Source organism: Grus americana, chromosome 9 (assembly GCF_028858705.1).
Source record: "Grus americana isolate bGruAme1 chromosome 9, bGruAme1.mat, whole genome shotgun sequence".
NCBI lineage: Eukaryota > Metazoa > Chordata > Aves > Gruiformes > Gruidae > Grus > Grus americana.
In genome coordinates this window covers 14,301,036-14,318,434 of record NC_072860.1, presented here as the reverse complement: position 1 = coordinate 14,318,434, position 17,399 = coordinate 14,301,036, and the positions used below count along the sequence as shown (strand labels likewise).

Here is a 17,399-nt window from a genome sequence, read left to right as displayed (position 1 = left end):
TTCTTCCAGGGAATGAATTGCACAATAATTTCATGTTCACATTTTCCTCCTACACCACTACAGAAAAGCAGTTTAAAACAAACAAACAAATTATTTCAAACTCGTCTGTATAACAAAGAAGGGGTAGCACTGCCTGTTAGGAGCCCGGAGCAGTTCCGTGGATAGATATAGATATACCCGCGCTGTTCTAAATCTCTTCTTGGCAACCTGTCACCCCCAGTCGGTGACTGCAGATGTCTTCCTCCCTGCGCCACTCGTGGGTTCTGATCAGTTACGAAATGATTAACGCTTCGGGGGCCGTCACCGTCGCGGTCGGACGCTGCGCTGGGCCGGGCGGAGGCGGCGGAGCCGCGCGATCCGCAGAGCCGCGAGGCGGGTGACGCTGCGCATGCGCGCCGGGTTCCCGCTGCGACGCCTCGGCCGGCGGACGCGCGCCCCCTGGCGGGGCGGGGGTGGCAGGCGGCGCCGCCATGGGCGCCCGGGGGTTGTGGGCGCTGCTGGCCGCGCTGCGGGCGGGCTGGTGCCTGCTGCCGCAGGCCGGCTACCTGCACCCCGACGAGTTCTTCCAGTCGCCCGAGGTGATGGCAGGTAAGGCGGCGGGCGCTGCTGGGAGGGGCGGGGCTGGGGTGGGCCGGCCCCGGGGTGCCCACACACCCGGCGGGGCGCTGGGCCCCGGCCACCGCCCCTCGGCGGGAGCGAGAGGGAGGGTCCGGTCCGGTCCGGTCCTGGTGCGCCGGGCTGGAGAGACCCCGAGGGTGCGTTTCCCCTTGCAGCCTACAGCGTGGGTTCGCGGGGGATGTAAAGCTGTGCCGTGCCGCGCAGCCTACAGGCAGGTATGGGTCATATGCTGCCGTTCTGAGGTACGGCGTTCGTCCTGCGCTGGGAATTGCAGTCCGCTCTTTGCGCAGCAACCTCAGCTGAGCAGCCCGCTCCGTGCTCCCGTTTTGTTAGAAGCGATTCCTGCGAGCAGGGTAGGGGCGGATCTGCCGTGCCGGGGGCTGGGATTCTGCTCCGTGCGGCCCGAGCCCTACCGCCGCCATGGCGGCTTTTTTTTCTCGGAGCTTTGTAAAAATGATGGGATACTCCTAAAAATGTCGAGGTTGGCACCAGTCTCAGAAGTTTAGGGAATGCTCTGCATCCTCTTATTCTAAGTTGTATCCCTCATGCCGAATTGCTGAATAAAATATATTATGTATGTATGTATGGGGTTTTTCTCTTTTTTTTCTTCCTTTGTAGGAGATATTTTAAACCTACAGGTCTATTATCCTTGGGAGTTCCTTTCCAGCTCTCCTTGCAGAACAGTTGTTTTCCCATTAATGACATCTGGAGTTACCTACTGGGTGATCAAGTCTTTGCAGCAGCTGGACATATGTTCAAATTGCATCAACAGCTACACCCTTCTTGTATCACCTCGCCTTCTCTTTACAATCTTTTCTTTCATACTAGACTATAGTATTTATCGATTAGCTCCTCTCTGGGACGCGGATCCATGGAAAGCGCTGGTACTTCTTGCCGGATCGTATGTCACTCTGGTCTTTTATACAAGAACATTTACCAACACACTTGAAGGACTTCTCTTTGCTCTTCTGATGGTATTGGTTTCCTCGAGGAAGTCTGATGGCAGCTTAGCAGAGCCCACAAGCAGCCCTCTCATAGGTATTATAACGACTGCTGGGTTTTTCAACAGGCCAACCTTTTTGGCATTTGCTCTAATGCCCCTGCTTTACTGGGCAGGTTTAATTGTTGACTCTCAAAAGAGCATTAAAACTGTCATAAACCACTTCTTGAAGCTTGTCCTATGTGCATGTTTTACTGCCATTGTTTTCATAACAGCCGACACCTTCTATTTTACCTCCATGGGCTTAGATAACCTCTACAGCATTAAAAAGAGCAGTCTATTTAATGTAATAGGTCAATTAAATGAGAAAATGATAGTAACTCCTTTCAATTTTCTCAGCTATAATCTTAATCCTCATAATCTTGCACTGCATGGAAGTCACCCACGAGTTATGCATTTTACAGTCAATGGAATAATGCTCTTTGGGATCTTACATATTCTGGCCATTGGTGCCGGTTTTAAAATGTTAAAGAAATATATCCATCAAGTAATATGGGTCAAATCACATTACCATGGCTCACCGGGGCTATTAGTGCATTCTGAGGGCAGTCCAACATTACTGCTGTTTTATTTTGTCCCTTTGTCATTTCTCTCCCTATTCAGTCACCAAGAACCTCGGTTTCTCATTCCTCTCATCTTGCCATTAGTCCTGTTCAGCACATCACAGAATAGAGCTGTGAAATGGAAACACATCATTATTATTTTCAATGTTCTTGGGGCTTTTCTCTTTGGGTGCTTACACCAGGGAGGACTGATACCTTGTTTGTTTCACTTGGAGCAACTCACGCATTCCCCAGAGTCCTCAAACCATCCAAGACACTATACTCTACTCTTTGCTCACACGTACATGCCTCCTAGGTCTCTGCTTAATATCAAGAAGAGAGACAACCATATAGAAGTCATTGATATGGCTGGGTCTGAAGAAGAAACCCTCTGCCGAACAGTAAAGCAGCGAGCAAACAATTTGATTTGCGATGACTGTCACGTTTTTGTTATAATCCCTGGTACAGTCAGAACCACAATTACAAAATGTGGCGTCTCGTTCAAGAATGAGACGTTGATATTTCCACACTTATCGATGGAAGATCCACCACAAATCCCCTTCCTGTTCACTGGAAATTGGAGAAGTCAGTTAGGACTATACATCCTTCAGCTAGACAGAGATCAGCAGAGCGTTTAGATTTTAGGAGAACAATGTTTTAGTTTTTCACTTCACTTGGGTGCTCCCCAAAGGTGCTGCAAGACCTTCCTCTTCACAGCCCCACCTTCAACACAACTAGAGGCACTGGGAGCTCCCCTGAGTCTCTGTATTCCCTTTCATGCTCTTACACTCACCAGTATAGCCAGTTCTGGATAGAACCTGCTTAAAATTTGAATTATTCAGTCCCTGTGGTGTTTCATATGAATTTGTGTGATTTTCCTGATGAGAGAGGATGAAATCAGAGCCCACCAAAACTGTGATTCAAGCTGAGCTCTTTCCATGTGAGATTTATTTTTCAAAGTTCTTATAATCTGTGACAGAGAGTTTGTGGATTGTGTGTTTTTTACTGATAATAGGCATTAACTCAGCTGCTGAAGAGAGGTTACAGGACTAGACAAAAGCTGTTCTGACTCAATAAGGTTTTATTTTTATGCTCTTAAAAGTTCAGAGCCTCCTCTCAGTCATTAGACCAGATTGCAGTCACAATATAGGCACCAGCACTGTAATGTTGCCAGATGTGGCTCTTGGGTCGTGCTGTCTTGAAAAATCCCCAGGGTTGATCTGGCAGAATCTGATTTAGAACACAGAAGATACTTCAGCCCAAGTACTTGTGCTAAATCCTAAAATCCAAGCTTTATTTTGCCTGTTTAGCGTTTCTTGCCACAGTTCCATTCTTGTGGATGCACTACATGCATATTACATACAGCAGCTTAAGAATGCTGCATTTTGATGGCATTAAGCTCGTCCGTTGTTTAGCTGTGCAAACGGGGCAGTCGTTCCCTTGCACGCTCCCGCTGCATGTCTCACGGCTTTCGTGGCTCTCATGGCTCGAGCACTGGCGATGGTGCAGAGCAGGCCCTGCGGCGAGCACGTCCAAGGAGCTGCGCAGACAGAAAATGGGTAACTTACAGGGATTTGATCCTTTGTACGCACTTGGCCAGATGGATCTCCGAAGTAGCTTATGGTGGGGTGAGAGATCCACCAGTTCTGTTGTAGGTGAGTGTGTAAGGATCTGAGGGAGGAGCCGCATCCCCTGCGCCCCCTCCCCTTTCAGTAACAGCACCCCATTAAATCAGCTTAGTGACAATGACAGATCTCATCCTGGCTCTCTGTTGGAGAGCAGTCTGTTTTTAAAGCGGGATACAAATAACCCAGGCTTCAGCTGAGAATGATGTATATGCTTAGTAGTATAGCACAACTAACAATTTTCCGTTTTGTCTGCATGAACTTCTGGATCCAAAACATCCCAACATGGAGGGAGATACTAATTTGGCACATGCATTGTAGGTCAAGCCTCTCTCTATGAAATGAATCTGACACTTGAATTTTTCCAGCTCACAAAAGCAGTAACGCTTTTTGCAGTTCCTCATCCACACAGCTTCACTTAAGGTCTTATGAGCCAGCTTTGCAAGAGATAAAAATGGCAGGGTCTAAAGGTAAGCTGGGAAAAAATCCCTGTGTGAAGGATTTCCCTCTATCTTCCAAACTAGATTTTGAAGGAACATAGCTCTTGCTCTCTTGCAAAGCATTTTGTGTTGCCTCCCCTACATGTTCATCCCACATCCTTCATCCCTCATTATTGACAGGCCTGTAAACAAAGGTGCATGTTTTGGGGGGAGGTAGGGGGAGAGGGGGTGCATGTACGTTTGTACTGATGACTCACGAAGTAGTTATGAAAGCATCATGACACCAAATGTATTTTCCAAGTTAATTTCCTTTTTGCTCTCTTACATTGTGATGACAGCCGTGTGCCACAGCCGGTATTCCGTGTCCTGCTTACTATTTTCAGCTTTCTTAAATAGCTTCTTTTAAATTTTGAAAATTATTTTCATAAAACTTATGATCTTTGGCAATCTTGAAGCTCTTCAGGGATGTGATGAAGCACCATTCCCATGGCACGATGACTTCTCTACTGCTGCACAGGTAACCTGTGATAGAGCCAGGAAGAGAACCTGGACTACAAATACTAATTCAGACTGAAAATACACTGCGTTTGTCTCACCAGCTAGACCTTTATAATTTACACCATAGATTCAGTTTTTCCATCTATGCACACCTAAGTCTTTGTTGGTGGGAGGTTTAATTTTACCAGCAATGCTGGAAACTGTGTATCTCAGATAATTTGCATGGTTCTTTTCACCTGGGGTGATACACAGAATGGAAATCATCCTCCCCAGGTAACTAAGCATCTAGTCAGCTGGACTAAATAGTGAAACATACTATGAAGGGTAACTGCTTCAGTCTTGTATGTTGTTAGATACAGCAACTTAAGTAAACCAGCCCAGTGCATTGCATATGCTGGATATATTTTTCCATATTTATAGTTAGGATGGCTCTATTGGTCATTTCCCCCCCCCCCTAAACCCTTCTTGCTACCATAGGCTCGAGGTGTGCTTTTAGGATAGCAACTGAATCTTTTACCTACCTGTAAAATAGGCAATTATCCTATCCATCCCCATCGACAGTTAGAGGTCTTTTTGTACTGAGGTTGCAATATAAATGTAGAGTATTACTGCTGTATAGACAGAAATCGTTAAATGGACTCCAGTGAGAAATGTTTTTATTTCAAGTTTCTTATCAAGCATTTAAAGTGACAATCTTCACAGTATTCTGGATGATGTTTAATGTGAGTCTGCCTTCTGCCTGTTACTGAGTACTGTGGAAAGTGTAAACTGACTTTGAAATGAAAATCCATCGTACCAATAAGCAGCATGCTTCACGTTTTCATGCCTGGACTCAGGAACCGCTCATGGCTATACGCTATGGAAAAGCGGCATCAGTCCGCACCTCGCGCTCCGCGTCACGCAGGCCGGGGTAACGCTGGGGTCCTCCGTGGCTGGCGCCGCACGCCAGTGTGCCGTGCCCGGTTCAGGAGAGGCTGCTGGGCCCCGGCTCTCACCAGGAGCCGTCACCGAGGCGCGGGGGCCCGTTCACCCGCCGGCTCTAACGCACTCGTGCTCCTGCGCTTGGCGCGGGGAAGCGGTCACGGTTTCCTTCTCCTCCCCGGCGGGATGCTGCACCGGCCGCGGCTCCGCAGCTGCCTTCCCCCTCGGCGCGGCGGTCAGGGCGCTGCTCCGGGGCGACCGCCTCGGCCAGGCCCGCGCCCGGGGGGCCACGGCCAGCCCCGCGCCCGAGCGCCGTCCTTGAGCTCCCCGAGGAAGGCGTCGCGCAGGCGGAACAGGCGAGGGCCCAGGCCCCGCGCCGCCTGGCGGGCACCGAGCTGCCCGCGGGTGATGGCGGCGGCGGTGAGGCGGGCGGCGGCGCGGATGGGCCGCGACTCGGAGAGCTTCTCGATCAGCCGCGGGTTGCTGAGGAGCGCGAACAGCACCCGCCGCAGCACCATCCTGCGCCGCTCTCGCGAGAACCGCCCCGCCGCTCTCGCGAGACGTCGCTACGGCGCCCCGCCCGCTCTCGCGAGGGCCGGGGCTCGCCTCGCCATTGGCTGGCCGCCTGGCTGCCGCAGGTCGCGTGCGCGGGGGCCGCGGGGCGGGAAGGCGCTGAGGGGCGGTGGCGGTGCCGCTGGGGGGCGGCGGTGCCGCCATGTGCTCCGGGGGGACGCTGAGCATCCTGCGCAGCGACTCTTACGCTGATCTCAGCCAGTACCGGGACCAGCACTTCCGGGTGAGCGGGGCGCCACCGCTGCTGCCGGGGGCGGGGGCCGCGCGGTCCGCCTGGGCCGGGCCCGATTGCGGGCCCACCGTGGGGTAACGCTGTCGTTGCGGCTCAGGGGACGCGGTACGACCAGGAGCGGCTGCTGAGGAAGAGCTGCACGCTGTACGTGGGGAACCTCTCCTTCTACACCACGGAGGAGCAGATCCACGAGCTCTTCGGCAAGAGCGGAGACATCAAGAAGGTCATCATGGGGCTGGACAAAGTGAAGAAAACCGCCTGCGGCTTCTGCTTCGTGGAGTATCCTTCTGCGGGCCCGGCCCTGCTGCCCCGCGGCCGCGGGCAGGGGGACGAGGCCCCGCGCTGGGACGGTGGCTGGTGGTGCCGCCCGCAGGCCGCCGTGGCGGTGGGCAGGAGCGGCCCGGGCGGGGGTGAACTGAAATGCAGGCTCTGAGTCACGGGAAAATTAGCCGAGGACGCAGTTGTTAGGTTGCTACAGCGTCTGTGGGAGTCCTGGGCGAGAGAGGGCAAGCATAACTGCACGTCGAGTGGGAGTTATTAGGTTGCTTGCACTGTGATACTTTAAGCCAGATACTTTCTAGGTAGTTGGCTTCTGCAGTAAAAGTGTATCCTCAGTGCCTGAGTAAAGAGGTCTTTCTTTTCATATAAGCATATGCATAACGTTTCTGTTGGTATCTTGCATCCCTGTCATGTGTTGACTTTATTACCTGCAAGTCTCTTTGAAGATCATTCTGTTACCAGTTCCAGCGAATTCACCGAAATGGTGAAAGTTTGCAGCATGAACAGAGCGTGTATGGGGCTTCTCATTCTTTCTTTAGTAATAGAGCCTTATGCTTTTAAGGGTGAGCGTGGTTAAAGAACTTGATTCAATATATGCATTTTTAATATGCTTGAATCCCTGCACATTGCTGTGTTTCACTAGCAGTTTTCTCAGCCCATGTAGCTTCATAAAAGCAGTTGCTTTTAAAAGTAACTGAGCAGGAACCTGATTCAACCAAATATGTGGTTTTGTAGCCTATTTCATGTTGTTCTTTTTTCCATGTGTTGAAAATAAAGCCCATTTTTTTTCGTTAACTTATACCTAAGGTATTATGCAAGAGGAGATGCTGAAAACGCAATGCGATACATCAATGGAACTAGACTTGATGATAGGATCATAAGGACAGACTGGGATGCAGGATTTAAGGAGGGTAGACAGTATGGTCGTGGAAGATCAGGGGGCCAGGTAGGTTATTGTACTGCCTAGTTTTTAAGGGACTGGTGGCTTTGCGAAATCATTGCTTTTTGAATGAACACACTCAGAACAACTTCAGAAATAGCAACTTAGGAATTATTGTTTAAGATAGCTGTATATATTAGTCTGTAAGACATCAGTGATTCACTAAGAATGAATAACTTTTTCATGTATTTCACTGAAAGTACTTCTAGAAAATACTTGGGGAGATAATGCTTATAAATAAGCCCAGGGAACGTAAGGCGGTCAAGAACACAAAGGACAGCACTTAGCTTACCTAAAGTTGAGCAGGTAGCAGATGCTTTTACTGCTGAAGCATGAAGCTAGGCATCCTCACTGTGCCTGCCTTGATTAGAGAGAGTCCCTGGACATTATTAAAAAGGAAGTTAGTTTATGCTGTGTTCTGGGCTTCTCCATGATGCACTTTGTCTTCTGTTTTGCCAGTCAGCTCCTTGTGGCCACTTAGATGATGTGAACTCAATTTGACTGTATTCTGATGGTGTAATAGGTTTTGAGAAACTGTTTTGCTTTGTCTTTACTGGACTTTCCTTTTTTCCCTCCTTCATAAGGTCCGAGATGAATATCGGCAAGACTATGATGCTGGAAGAGGTGGCTATGGCAAAACTGTCCAATGTCAGTGATTAGTGAATGACTCATCAGCCTCACAGGAGAACTAAATTTGCATTGTAAATGTCACCAGGCACAAAGTAGGTCCGTTGCACACAAATTTATGTAGTTAGAAATTCACAGAAACTACTATCCACGTTCCTGTGATGACATAGTATGTTCAATATCTCTTTCGTTTTAATACCAGGATCCAAAGCATTGCAGAGTACATTAATACAGAGGATCTGGGAGCAAGGTTTTAAGCAATAGCATGTGTGAGGCTTTTGTCTCTAAATGCTGCTGTAACTCTACTAAAAGGAACAAAGGTTTAACTTAACGGTGTGGTGCTTTTTTCACTGGCAAAACTTGATTATTCTATCACTGGGTTTTGTTTACATTGGTATCACAGGGTGGAGAGCAGCAATAAAGGAGGACTGATGTGTGTTTCAGAGATGAAAGAAAAGCGGAGAGCCTGAAAAGGAAGTGGAATTTCTAGGGAACTTTTCCAATTTCTAGGGAAGACTTAAAGTTGCAGATTTTCTGGAGTTACTGGATTAGCATCCTTTTGCACTGATGCTGTTCCTAGCACACCTACATGAACTGCCACAGTAAAACAAGTCAGATTGGTGAGCCCAGGAATCATAAAGTGAGAAGCAAGCCTAGCAGAGAGCTGAAAACAGACTCTTGTTTTCTACAAAGTATAATTTGATTGCACAACATTGCGTGATTCAGAACTGTTTTGCTTTGTGGGATACAGAGAACAGCAAGTGTAGGAATTGCAGTAGTGGTTATTTTCACGGTTGGAGTAGTAGTATTTTGGTCCTGTCTGGTAGCTCTCTACAGCCTTAATATTTGAGGTACAGTATCTTTCCTGTGCCTGTAAGGGCGGCATGAAGCCAAGTTGTACAGTTACCCCCAAAAATGGGACGTTTGAGGAACTGTGTGTATGAGAAAGTTTGTTCTCAAGATAGATTTTGAGAAACTATTTCAAAGGTAAAAATAAAAAAAGATGAGTTTTGGGAGGAGCCTTACTTTCTACTGAGCATGGGGTAAGAATGATAAAACAATTGCAGGACTGTATAGATTTATTCCCCCCCCCCCCCCCTGCTCTGGATCTTATTAATAATGCTAGTTTATATGATGGGATGTCTATGTACTGCAGATATAGAAATGAAATTAATTAGTGATCCCAACATCTGTGAAATTGACCTGCTCAAATGAAAGAGTTTAAAAGGAACTGTTGCAGGGCTTTGGATTTTTTTTTTAATGGACTTCTGCGTACTTTGGAAATGGTAATTCATAGTTTTTTCCAAATACCTTGTTGTACATGACTCCTTAAAAACCTTTAAAATACCAGGTATGTAAAAGTTGATCTTTACTCACTGAAGATATTGTTGGAAATCTTGATGTGTTTCTTGTGTACAGTTAGTCACAACTGATACTGTAAATTGGAAATACAGTGAGGTAGAACAACTGCAATGAGACACTGCTTAATTAGGAAGTGAGGTTTTGGGTGAGCTTTGGGGTTTTTTGGCACGTAGACTGAAACTAGATTTTTCAGGATCACTTGGTGCTGGTTTGCAAACAAGACTTTGAACAAAGTTACCTTTTTCTATATAGTGCGTTTGATTATGAGTTTACAGCCAGTAATCTGCTCTAGGAAATCTCTGAAGTTTATTTTCCATTGTATTAATTTTGTATAAAAAACTGTTACCAAAACTCTTAAGTCACTTTCAAATAAAGCTGCAAAATTAAAATGGATTGTTTTTTATTTTTTTTAACAGAATGAGTGAGAGAAAGGAGCTATATTCAGACTCTTGCCCACATCCTTTATTCTAGTATCTTTTAAGATGCAGAGAGTGAATATTCCTTCCCTTTGACTGGGTTTTCAGTCTTGTTCCATTCCTAACTGGATGCTGAAAGATGTTTGATTAATGCACTTCATTCAGGTACTTCTTGGATTGCAGAAGAGAAATTAAATTATTTAGTGATATTGAAGTGGACGTGAAAGTCCTTGGTGCGTAACAAGTAGTTTTCAAGGTATGCTTCCTTATAAAAATCAGGTTTAAAATTATTTTTCGTTGTAAGTGCTGCAAGACAATCATTCTCAAATGCAATGGCGGTGATAGGAAGCTTTTACCTCAAAACCAGCCATACACATCACTGTCTTTTGCTGCATATGTCCAATGTGTATGGAAAGTTTCTGTTTTAAAGTGAGATTTTCCATTTTGAGAGAGGTTTCCATCGAAATGGGATTTAAAAGCACATGATATATCACGTGAAGTCTTAGTATCTCGAAAGCGCAGAAGAAATTGCTTGAACATGGTTTGATTTTTGCCTTCCCTAATTGAAATCAGGCGTGGCTCTGCTGAAGCTATTGCTTAACTAAAGTAAATGAATTAAGTCTTTAAAACTTCACTGTAGATTGTCTTTAACTTTCTTAACATGCCAGTTCATTGTGATTTGGTTCTCTTGGAAGTATAGGTTCTCTTGCGATTTTTTTTGACATGACAGTTCATTATGATTATATGCACTTTCACAGAAGTTTAAGTTCTATGTTAGCTCTTCTAAACACTTGTTCTTCATAATTAGGTACTTTTATGGAATAGTATCCATAAAGGAATACAGCAGCTGAGTGGAAGGTTAGATATGCCTTGATGGAAGACCGGCTGTTACAAATTAAGGCAGCAAGAGCTTCAGTCTCTCTCTGACTCTCGTGCAGGCTCATGGTGGGTTGATTTACATCCCTCTCTTTGGCACCAATATCCGCAAATAAGACTTGTATTCACAGCATTTGAGTCTTTGTATTACAGTGTAAAATCAGTAAAGTGTAAATTGGAGCATTAATGGCCTTAATTTTCAAGGACTGACAAAATAATCCCTGTTACCAATGTACCCCTGCAGGTGAGTTTCAAGGTGGTTTTTATATTGATTAGGTTACTCACTACCCTGTACAGCAACCAAGTTCCTGCTTGGGTTGGTGCCAGTGCAACCACCACTGGTATTAGTGTAATGGTTCTTTCTGCACAAATGATTCTGAAAGACAAAATGATTGAAGTATTTAAGCTAATATCCATCTTCCATATCTTGTCTGATTAGGCTTCTTGTGAAGGTAAAAATTGATGAAGAACTCTACTAAAATCAACATGACTTGTCAAAAACAATACTAGTCACAGGAAAGTCCACAGGGACTGAACATGTAATAAACTTGTCTATTCGAGTTTCTAAAGCACAAATTGCACCTTACGCTACAGCGTATAAATGAAGGGGAATTAGAGTGGGCACTTTCTTTGCAGTCTCTGGGATTTCTGCTCGTAGTTGAGTGTATTTGGTACTTTCAGGTAAGTATGATATGACTACAGGTGAAGTACCAAAAAATTGGTGAAGACACAGAGAGAAGCATCCTGGGCTTCAAAACGTCTTACCATGTTTGGGAAGTAATGGCTAATTTATCAACTATCATCTTTCATATGCCTCCTGCCTGTTCCTATCTAAACAAGCTTTTGCTCAAGGGATTGGATGTACTCGGAGCTGCTCTGTAGTAATGCACACAACTCTTCTGCTCTCCCTTTTGGGATAACTAGATGGTATAAATGTTTCTCATAGCATGGGGGAGCCTCTCTGCCCTTGTTGTTGACCAGTGTTGAGTCCCAGCTTGTGACTGGCAGATGTTATCTCCATTACTGCTTCATCTCTTTTTCTGTCCCACGTAGACAGAGGAAGGTTATTCGAGGTTGGCTGTGTTTGTATCCCGAGGTTTCAGTAATGGTGCAAACTGAAAACAGGCCTTGCTCCTTTCTCTGAAATGTGCTCTATCCAGACTGGATGGGAAGCCACGGTAAAGGAAAGGGACAGGTTTTTTTGGGGGGTCATCTATTCAATTTTTAAGAATTAATTTATGAATTGTATGCTGAAGTAAAAGGCTTCTAGCATAAAACTCCTTCAAGGTTCATTTTCAGACCTTAAACTGATTGAACTTTGGAGAATAAGAGAGCTTACTTCTTTCTTCCACATCCAGACAGCCATCAGCACTGCATGAGGAGAGCACAGAAGTTTAAATTGAGGAAATTGGTTGTCATCTTGTCTATTCCAGAGCCTTGTACAGCCCATAAGAGGTATGTACATGCACAGTTAGGACTGTGGACTTCGGGCATCTGAAGTTCCCAGTATGGTGTCCCATTATAACTAGTCATGATCAATTGTAGAAAACAGAATTTGAGAGAATAATAGATCACAAAAAACTTACATTATCACCAGCATATATAATTTACTCTAAGCTTGGCCCAGAGAGCTCTTTTCCAGGTCCTACTTTCTTAATGCTTCGCAGTTACATTTTTTTTTCTGTAGCACACTGTGGATCAGGATTGAGCAGTCTCTTCTATGTTCCATTCTAATTTCTGGGCAAATGATCTAGGTCTGGAGAATCCATAAAAATACAGTATTTGTATGTTAAGGCCGTATAACTTCACCCAATATCTGCACCACAAAGGTAGAAAGGGTATATTACGGCCCTGTCAGTTGAAGACAGAGTTACATGAAGAAGAAAGTTTGCTGGCCTTCAGAAACTGCTTTCTGAAAGCAGGAGAAATCCATTCTTGTGTCAGGGTGCCACATTTTATGAAGATTACCTTCCTGCCATTCTGCTTCCCAACCCGCTCTTCAAGACAAAGATGTACTTTACTTCAGTGAGGTAATATTCTCCAAGATTATTTTAGCTTCTACTTGAAGATTATTTGAGTGTCTGTTAGAGTTTCTTACAGGGGGGAAAAAAAAAGAGAAGTAAGTATCCAAACTCTTCTTTGCAATGCTTACTAAATAGTATGTTTAGATCTGACACAAATAATCTTTTCCTCTAGCAGAGCTGTGAAATTTGAGTTTCAAACATCTGAGGAGCAGTACAAGTAAAATGACGGATGGCTCCCTCTAGTGACTACAAAATTAGTAAACTTATATTCTGACATAGTGAAGATGGTTGCTGAAAGCTGGTTTGTGCAGCATGCTGCATGTTGTACTGTCTCAAGATTTTGCTTTGGTTTGTGTTGTAAAAATGGACAAAGAACTAATTTTCAGCTGTAGACCATTTTTCAGAGTGGAGGCAACTAGAGATCAGGATTTGTGGGTTTGTAGCTTATCGCTGTTTCTCTGTTTAGCAACAGCTTAGTTGTCTTATATACTGGATATTGCAATATGCTGTCTGTGGTGGCTTCTCTCCCAGCCCCCAGCAACTCTTTTTGGATTTTGCCAAAAGTACACCTGTGATATTGAAGGAGGGCTTGACTCTTGGATGCTCAATCCATGCGTCACAACCTCCCATTAATTTTATTTTGTGTAACTGTGCCAGCAAATCCCCTTGTGCCAAAAATCTGTTTTTCAGTCATGAGCAGGATATGAAATAAAGTTCTGTATTACACACAAAGTAAATGTGGGCAGCTTGACAAGACAGTAGACAGGGTCTTAAATGTCTAATTTGTTTATGCGGAGTTATCCTTCAGGCACTTTGCAGGCTTTAACATCTACTGCTTCAGAGTATCTCTGTGGGAAAGTGCCCTTTTTTATCTTACAGATTTTTGATCTGAGGCATAGGGGGCTTATGCTGTGTGTGACAAGCCTGTGGTGGATAAGGATTTGAGCCTCTCGGTCTCCTCAATCCTAGCTCTGACAAGACTGTCTTTCCTACCTGTGCTAAGGTATTTCATGACACAGTAACGTGAGTGTAAGGAAGACACACAAGTACACCTCTCACACATGGTTTGGAAAAGGTCAGCAGTACTTGCTGGATATAGATCAGATCTTTTAATCCATTTTTACAAAATAATCATAAATATCTTAAGAACAAAGTGGAATGAATCCTTTCCATGCAGGACTGACGTTACTTGCTTCATATTAATACCTTCCAAAGCAGTTACAGGCATCTTTGCTTGTCTTCCACTAGTTGGATAGTACTGCTGTACCATTTTACAGCTAGGAAACAGTTGAGTAAAGACTGTATTTAAAACTTTACTCTTTCATTGCCTTCCTAGAAGCACCTTCGTGTGGATTTCTAGAGGGTGCTTCTCAATGGGAACAGACTGCATGGCTTTTTGTGTGAATCCCTCAGCAGGATGGAGGGTCTTGGTGTTCATTGCATCTTTGTGCTGTGGCTAAGTTGGGCAGAAACAGTAATCTAAGAGTGCATGACCTGAATGAAATGTAGATTTTTTTTTTTTCACATTTGAAGGCCAAATATGAGTTATTCCTGGTGTAAGATTTTATTGATTTGAAGGTGCTACAACAGACACTTGCTTTTGAATCTCTTTTCTTGAGTGTTCAGCAAGAGCAGCAGTTCTGGTTGAGTGTTCCTCCCAGAAGCTTTCTCTGTTCTCCAGTGCTCGTCTCTGGCTATGTAAAACCTGCTTGTATTTTGTTCTGTTATCCTCCAACAAAGTCCAGACAAAGCCAGTTGCTTCTGCCCTGACAGGAAAATCTACCACTGTCCCAGAAGCTGTGTGAGGGCTGAGTCAGGATTTCAGACACCAAGTTGCATAGAGAGAAACTGAAATACCTTCCATCAAAAAATAGTGTGAATTAAGCATTACTGGGAAAACATCTTTCTTGAGTGCCTTGAGGATGAATATGTTTTTGAAAATAAGATTATATCTTAAGTAACTTTGTTGGTGTTAATTTTATTTAATGAGAGCTACCTCTGATTTCGTTTTCAAGGTGGGCCATTTATTGATTCCTCTGGGACTGATTTTTTCAATTAGGTCAGTATTGAACCACAATTTGTGTTATTTCAGATATAGTTAAAAGACATTTGTTTTCAAATTGTGTTCTGAAGAAAAAAAAGGGGAAATATAATTTGCTATTTTGATATTTTTCCAGTTACATGCAACATAAATATCAGTGTATATTATCCTAATTCATTCAGCTTGTAATTAAGTTTCTGGACAGTGAAGTTTTTCTCTTCTGTGCCAGTCTCTCCCTGCAAGTCACAATTTGAAAAGGAGATTCTGGTTTTCTAGTTAGGTAAGAATATATTAAGTATTAATAATAGATATTTGTCTTTAGATCTGTAGCTCACATGCAGTTTGAATTGCTTCAAACTGAACTTTTTGTTACAATTTTCTGACTCTATTACTTTAAAATAATGGTCTTACTATTTTATACTTTGTGTCTTTAAATATTTTTATGGGGAATTTTTCTGACTTTAAAAAGTATTGCTAGTCTGTTCAGCTTAATTTGATTGTAAGTTGGTGCTTTTTGTTGTGTGTTTGGTTTTCGGTAATACCACTGTTTTGCAACATCTTAAATTACTTTTTGTGAAAACAAAGCCCCCGTCAGCTTGTCACGCTGCCACAAGATGTCATGAGAAGCCGTGTCTCAGTTCACGATGAGTGTGCTTTGCAAGTCCTCCCAGTCAGCTAAGTCAAGTGGTTGTTGTGGAACGCTGTGTTCTGAAAGCATCTCATTTCACCATGCAGCTAATGCAGTGTCTCAATTTCTTGAAGAAACTCTTTGATATTAGGATTCTGCTTGAAACAAAAGTGACTAGCGACTGATTAAACTATCTTCTAACATACCCTGAAGCAGCAGAGGTAGAAGTGCCTTAAGGTTTCTGAGATGTAGCATGCCTCGTAACACCAAGCACTGTAGAACTGAAAGGTTCTGTATGTAGTAACCAGGATGGTGCTCACTGGCAAAGGACTGGTTTGTGGTTTGTTTTTTGTAGGCTTTTTTTTTTTTTCCCCTCTGAATTTACTCCAGTAAGAGGAGAAATGTTTCCAGGAACTAGAAAGGACTTTTTCCCATTAAATCCAGGAATGTCACATAGTCTCTGCACTTTTGCTTATGCTTTTAAATTCCCAGCTGAATTTCCTCTTTGAAATCTACGTATGAGCTTGAAATAGCCTTCAAGCAGCAACCTTGTAATGTTCCATCCTGCACAACTGTGAGGAGAAGACGTTTGGTGTTGTCTAAGCTTGCCGGAGGGAAACTCGGAAGACAGTTGTAAGTTACTCAGATCTCACACACAAACCTTGAGTCATGGTGGACTTCTTGGTGAATTGTTTTATAGAGTGCAGTCTTGTCAGGAACTTAGTTTTGTCTTCCGTGAGTTCAGTAAGGTCTGTGTGCAAAGTGCTAACGTACTGAATGTGCTTTAAATGAACTTCATTGAACTTATTTCTCCATAAACTAACTATGAAACATGCCAGGAGAATTCTTGAAAGGTCATGTGGGAGCAGTATTGACTCCTGAGTTGTATCTCAAAGTGAGTCAGGGCAGCTGGGCAAAACAGCGTCACAAAAAGTAACCACAGCTTTTTGGTAGGAGAGATTCAAAATCCCTCAGGGTAAGTGTCCAAAATCAGTTGCAGGACAGTATTTTTCTCAGAATCCAAGCCCATGAGGGCCAACAAATATTACTTGGTCTACAGAGTTTGTCAGAGAGGAGAGAGCAGAAGGCTGACAGGATGTGAGAAGCGAGGGAAGATTCCAACTGATTTGTACTAATCCGGTAATTCAGATTCTAGGCACAAAATGGTCACCAAGGCAAAGTTAATAAAACATTAAAAGAGGCCCAATAGCCCAAAGAAATACATATTGTCCATCAACAGTCCCCAGATACGGTGTTGATTCTGTGTTTGATCATGTATTTTCCCCTAAAGATATTTTATTGAACTAACAAACTCAGTCTCACGCCAGTTTTATGATTGATTCATTCCCTATTAGAAAACAAAATCACTTTGATGTACATGAACGAGTGGTGCTGTTTCTCGTTGTGCTCTGTGAATTGTCTTCCCGGTTGAGCCAAGAACTTCACAGGCTGGAGTACTCTGAGAGCGGTGCACGCCTCAGCAGGCACAGCACATTTGTTGTTGTCAATATGGAGATGAATAGAACTGACAACTAAATAAGTTTAATTTCTTTCTAGGAAAGAATGAGCCAGGGGTCCAACTTCAGACAAATCTGAAGGTAATTAACTATTCCCAGACCCAGAGCTGTCCTGAGAAGAGAGAAAACATATCGTACAAAGCTGTATGCCTGAAGTACCAAAGCTTTAAAGGTGTTCAGGATTGCGATGGACTCTCAGTCTGTAGAGTTTGATGGGCAGCACTGGAGAGAGCATATTTT

The 17,399-nt window shown here is 44.1% G+C and overlaps 3 protein-coding genes across 4 annotated transcripts; 2 read left to right on the top strand and 1 right to left on the bottom strand.

Annotated features, from left to right (window-relative positions):
* Positions 1–464: 464 nt before the first annotated feature.
* On the top strand, positions 465–3,591 carry PIGZ (phosphatidylinositol glycan anchor biosynthesis class Z). Of its 2 annotated transcripts, none has more exons than XM_054835676.1 (2): positions 465–588; positions 1,237–3,591. In XM_054835676.1, the coding sequence occupies exons 1-2, from the start codon at positions 471–473 to the stop codon at positions 2,796–2,798; spliced, it is 1,680 nt and encodes a 559-aa protein (XP_054691651.1). In that variant the 5' UTR covers positions 465–470; the 3' UTR covers positions 2,799–3,591. The 2 variants fall into 2 exon arrangements, with proteins under 2 accessions (XP_054691651.1, XP_054691652.1); XM_054835677.1 differs by having other exon boundaries at positions 560–588; positions 1,447–3,591.
* Positions 3,592–5,170: 1,579 nt separating this feature from the next.
* NCBP2AS2 (NCBP2 antisense 2 (head to head)) lies at positions 5,171–6,203 on the bottom strand. The gene has a single exon (XM_054835682.1). The coding sequence runs from the start codon at positions 6,160–6,162 to the stop codon at positions 5,881–5,883; it is 282 nt and encodes a 93-aa protein (XP_054691657.1). The 5' UTR covers positions 6,163–6,203; the 3' UTR covers positions 5,171–5,880.
* Positions 6,204–6,261: 58 nt separating this feature from the next.
* On the top strand, positions 6,262–10,046 carry NCBP2 (nuclear cap binding protein subunit 2). Its single transcript, XM_054835681.1, has 4 exons — positions 6,262–6,440; positions 6,547–6,728; positions 7,536–7,674; positions 8,253–10,046. The coding sequence occupies exons 1-4, from the start codon at positions 6,360–6,362 to the stop codon at positions 8,322–8,324; spliced, it is 474 nt and encodes a 157-aa protein (XP_054691656.1). The 5' UTR covers positions 6,262–6,359; the 3' UTR covers positions 8,325–10,046.
* Positions 10,047–17,399: the final 7,353 nt, after the last annotated feature.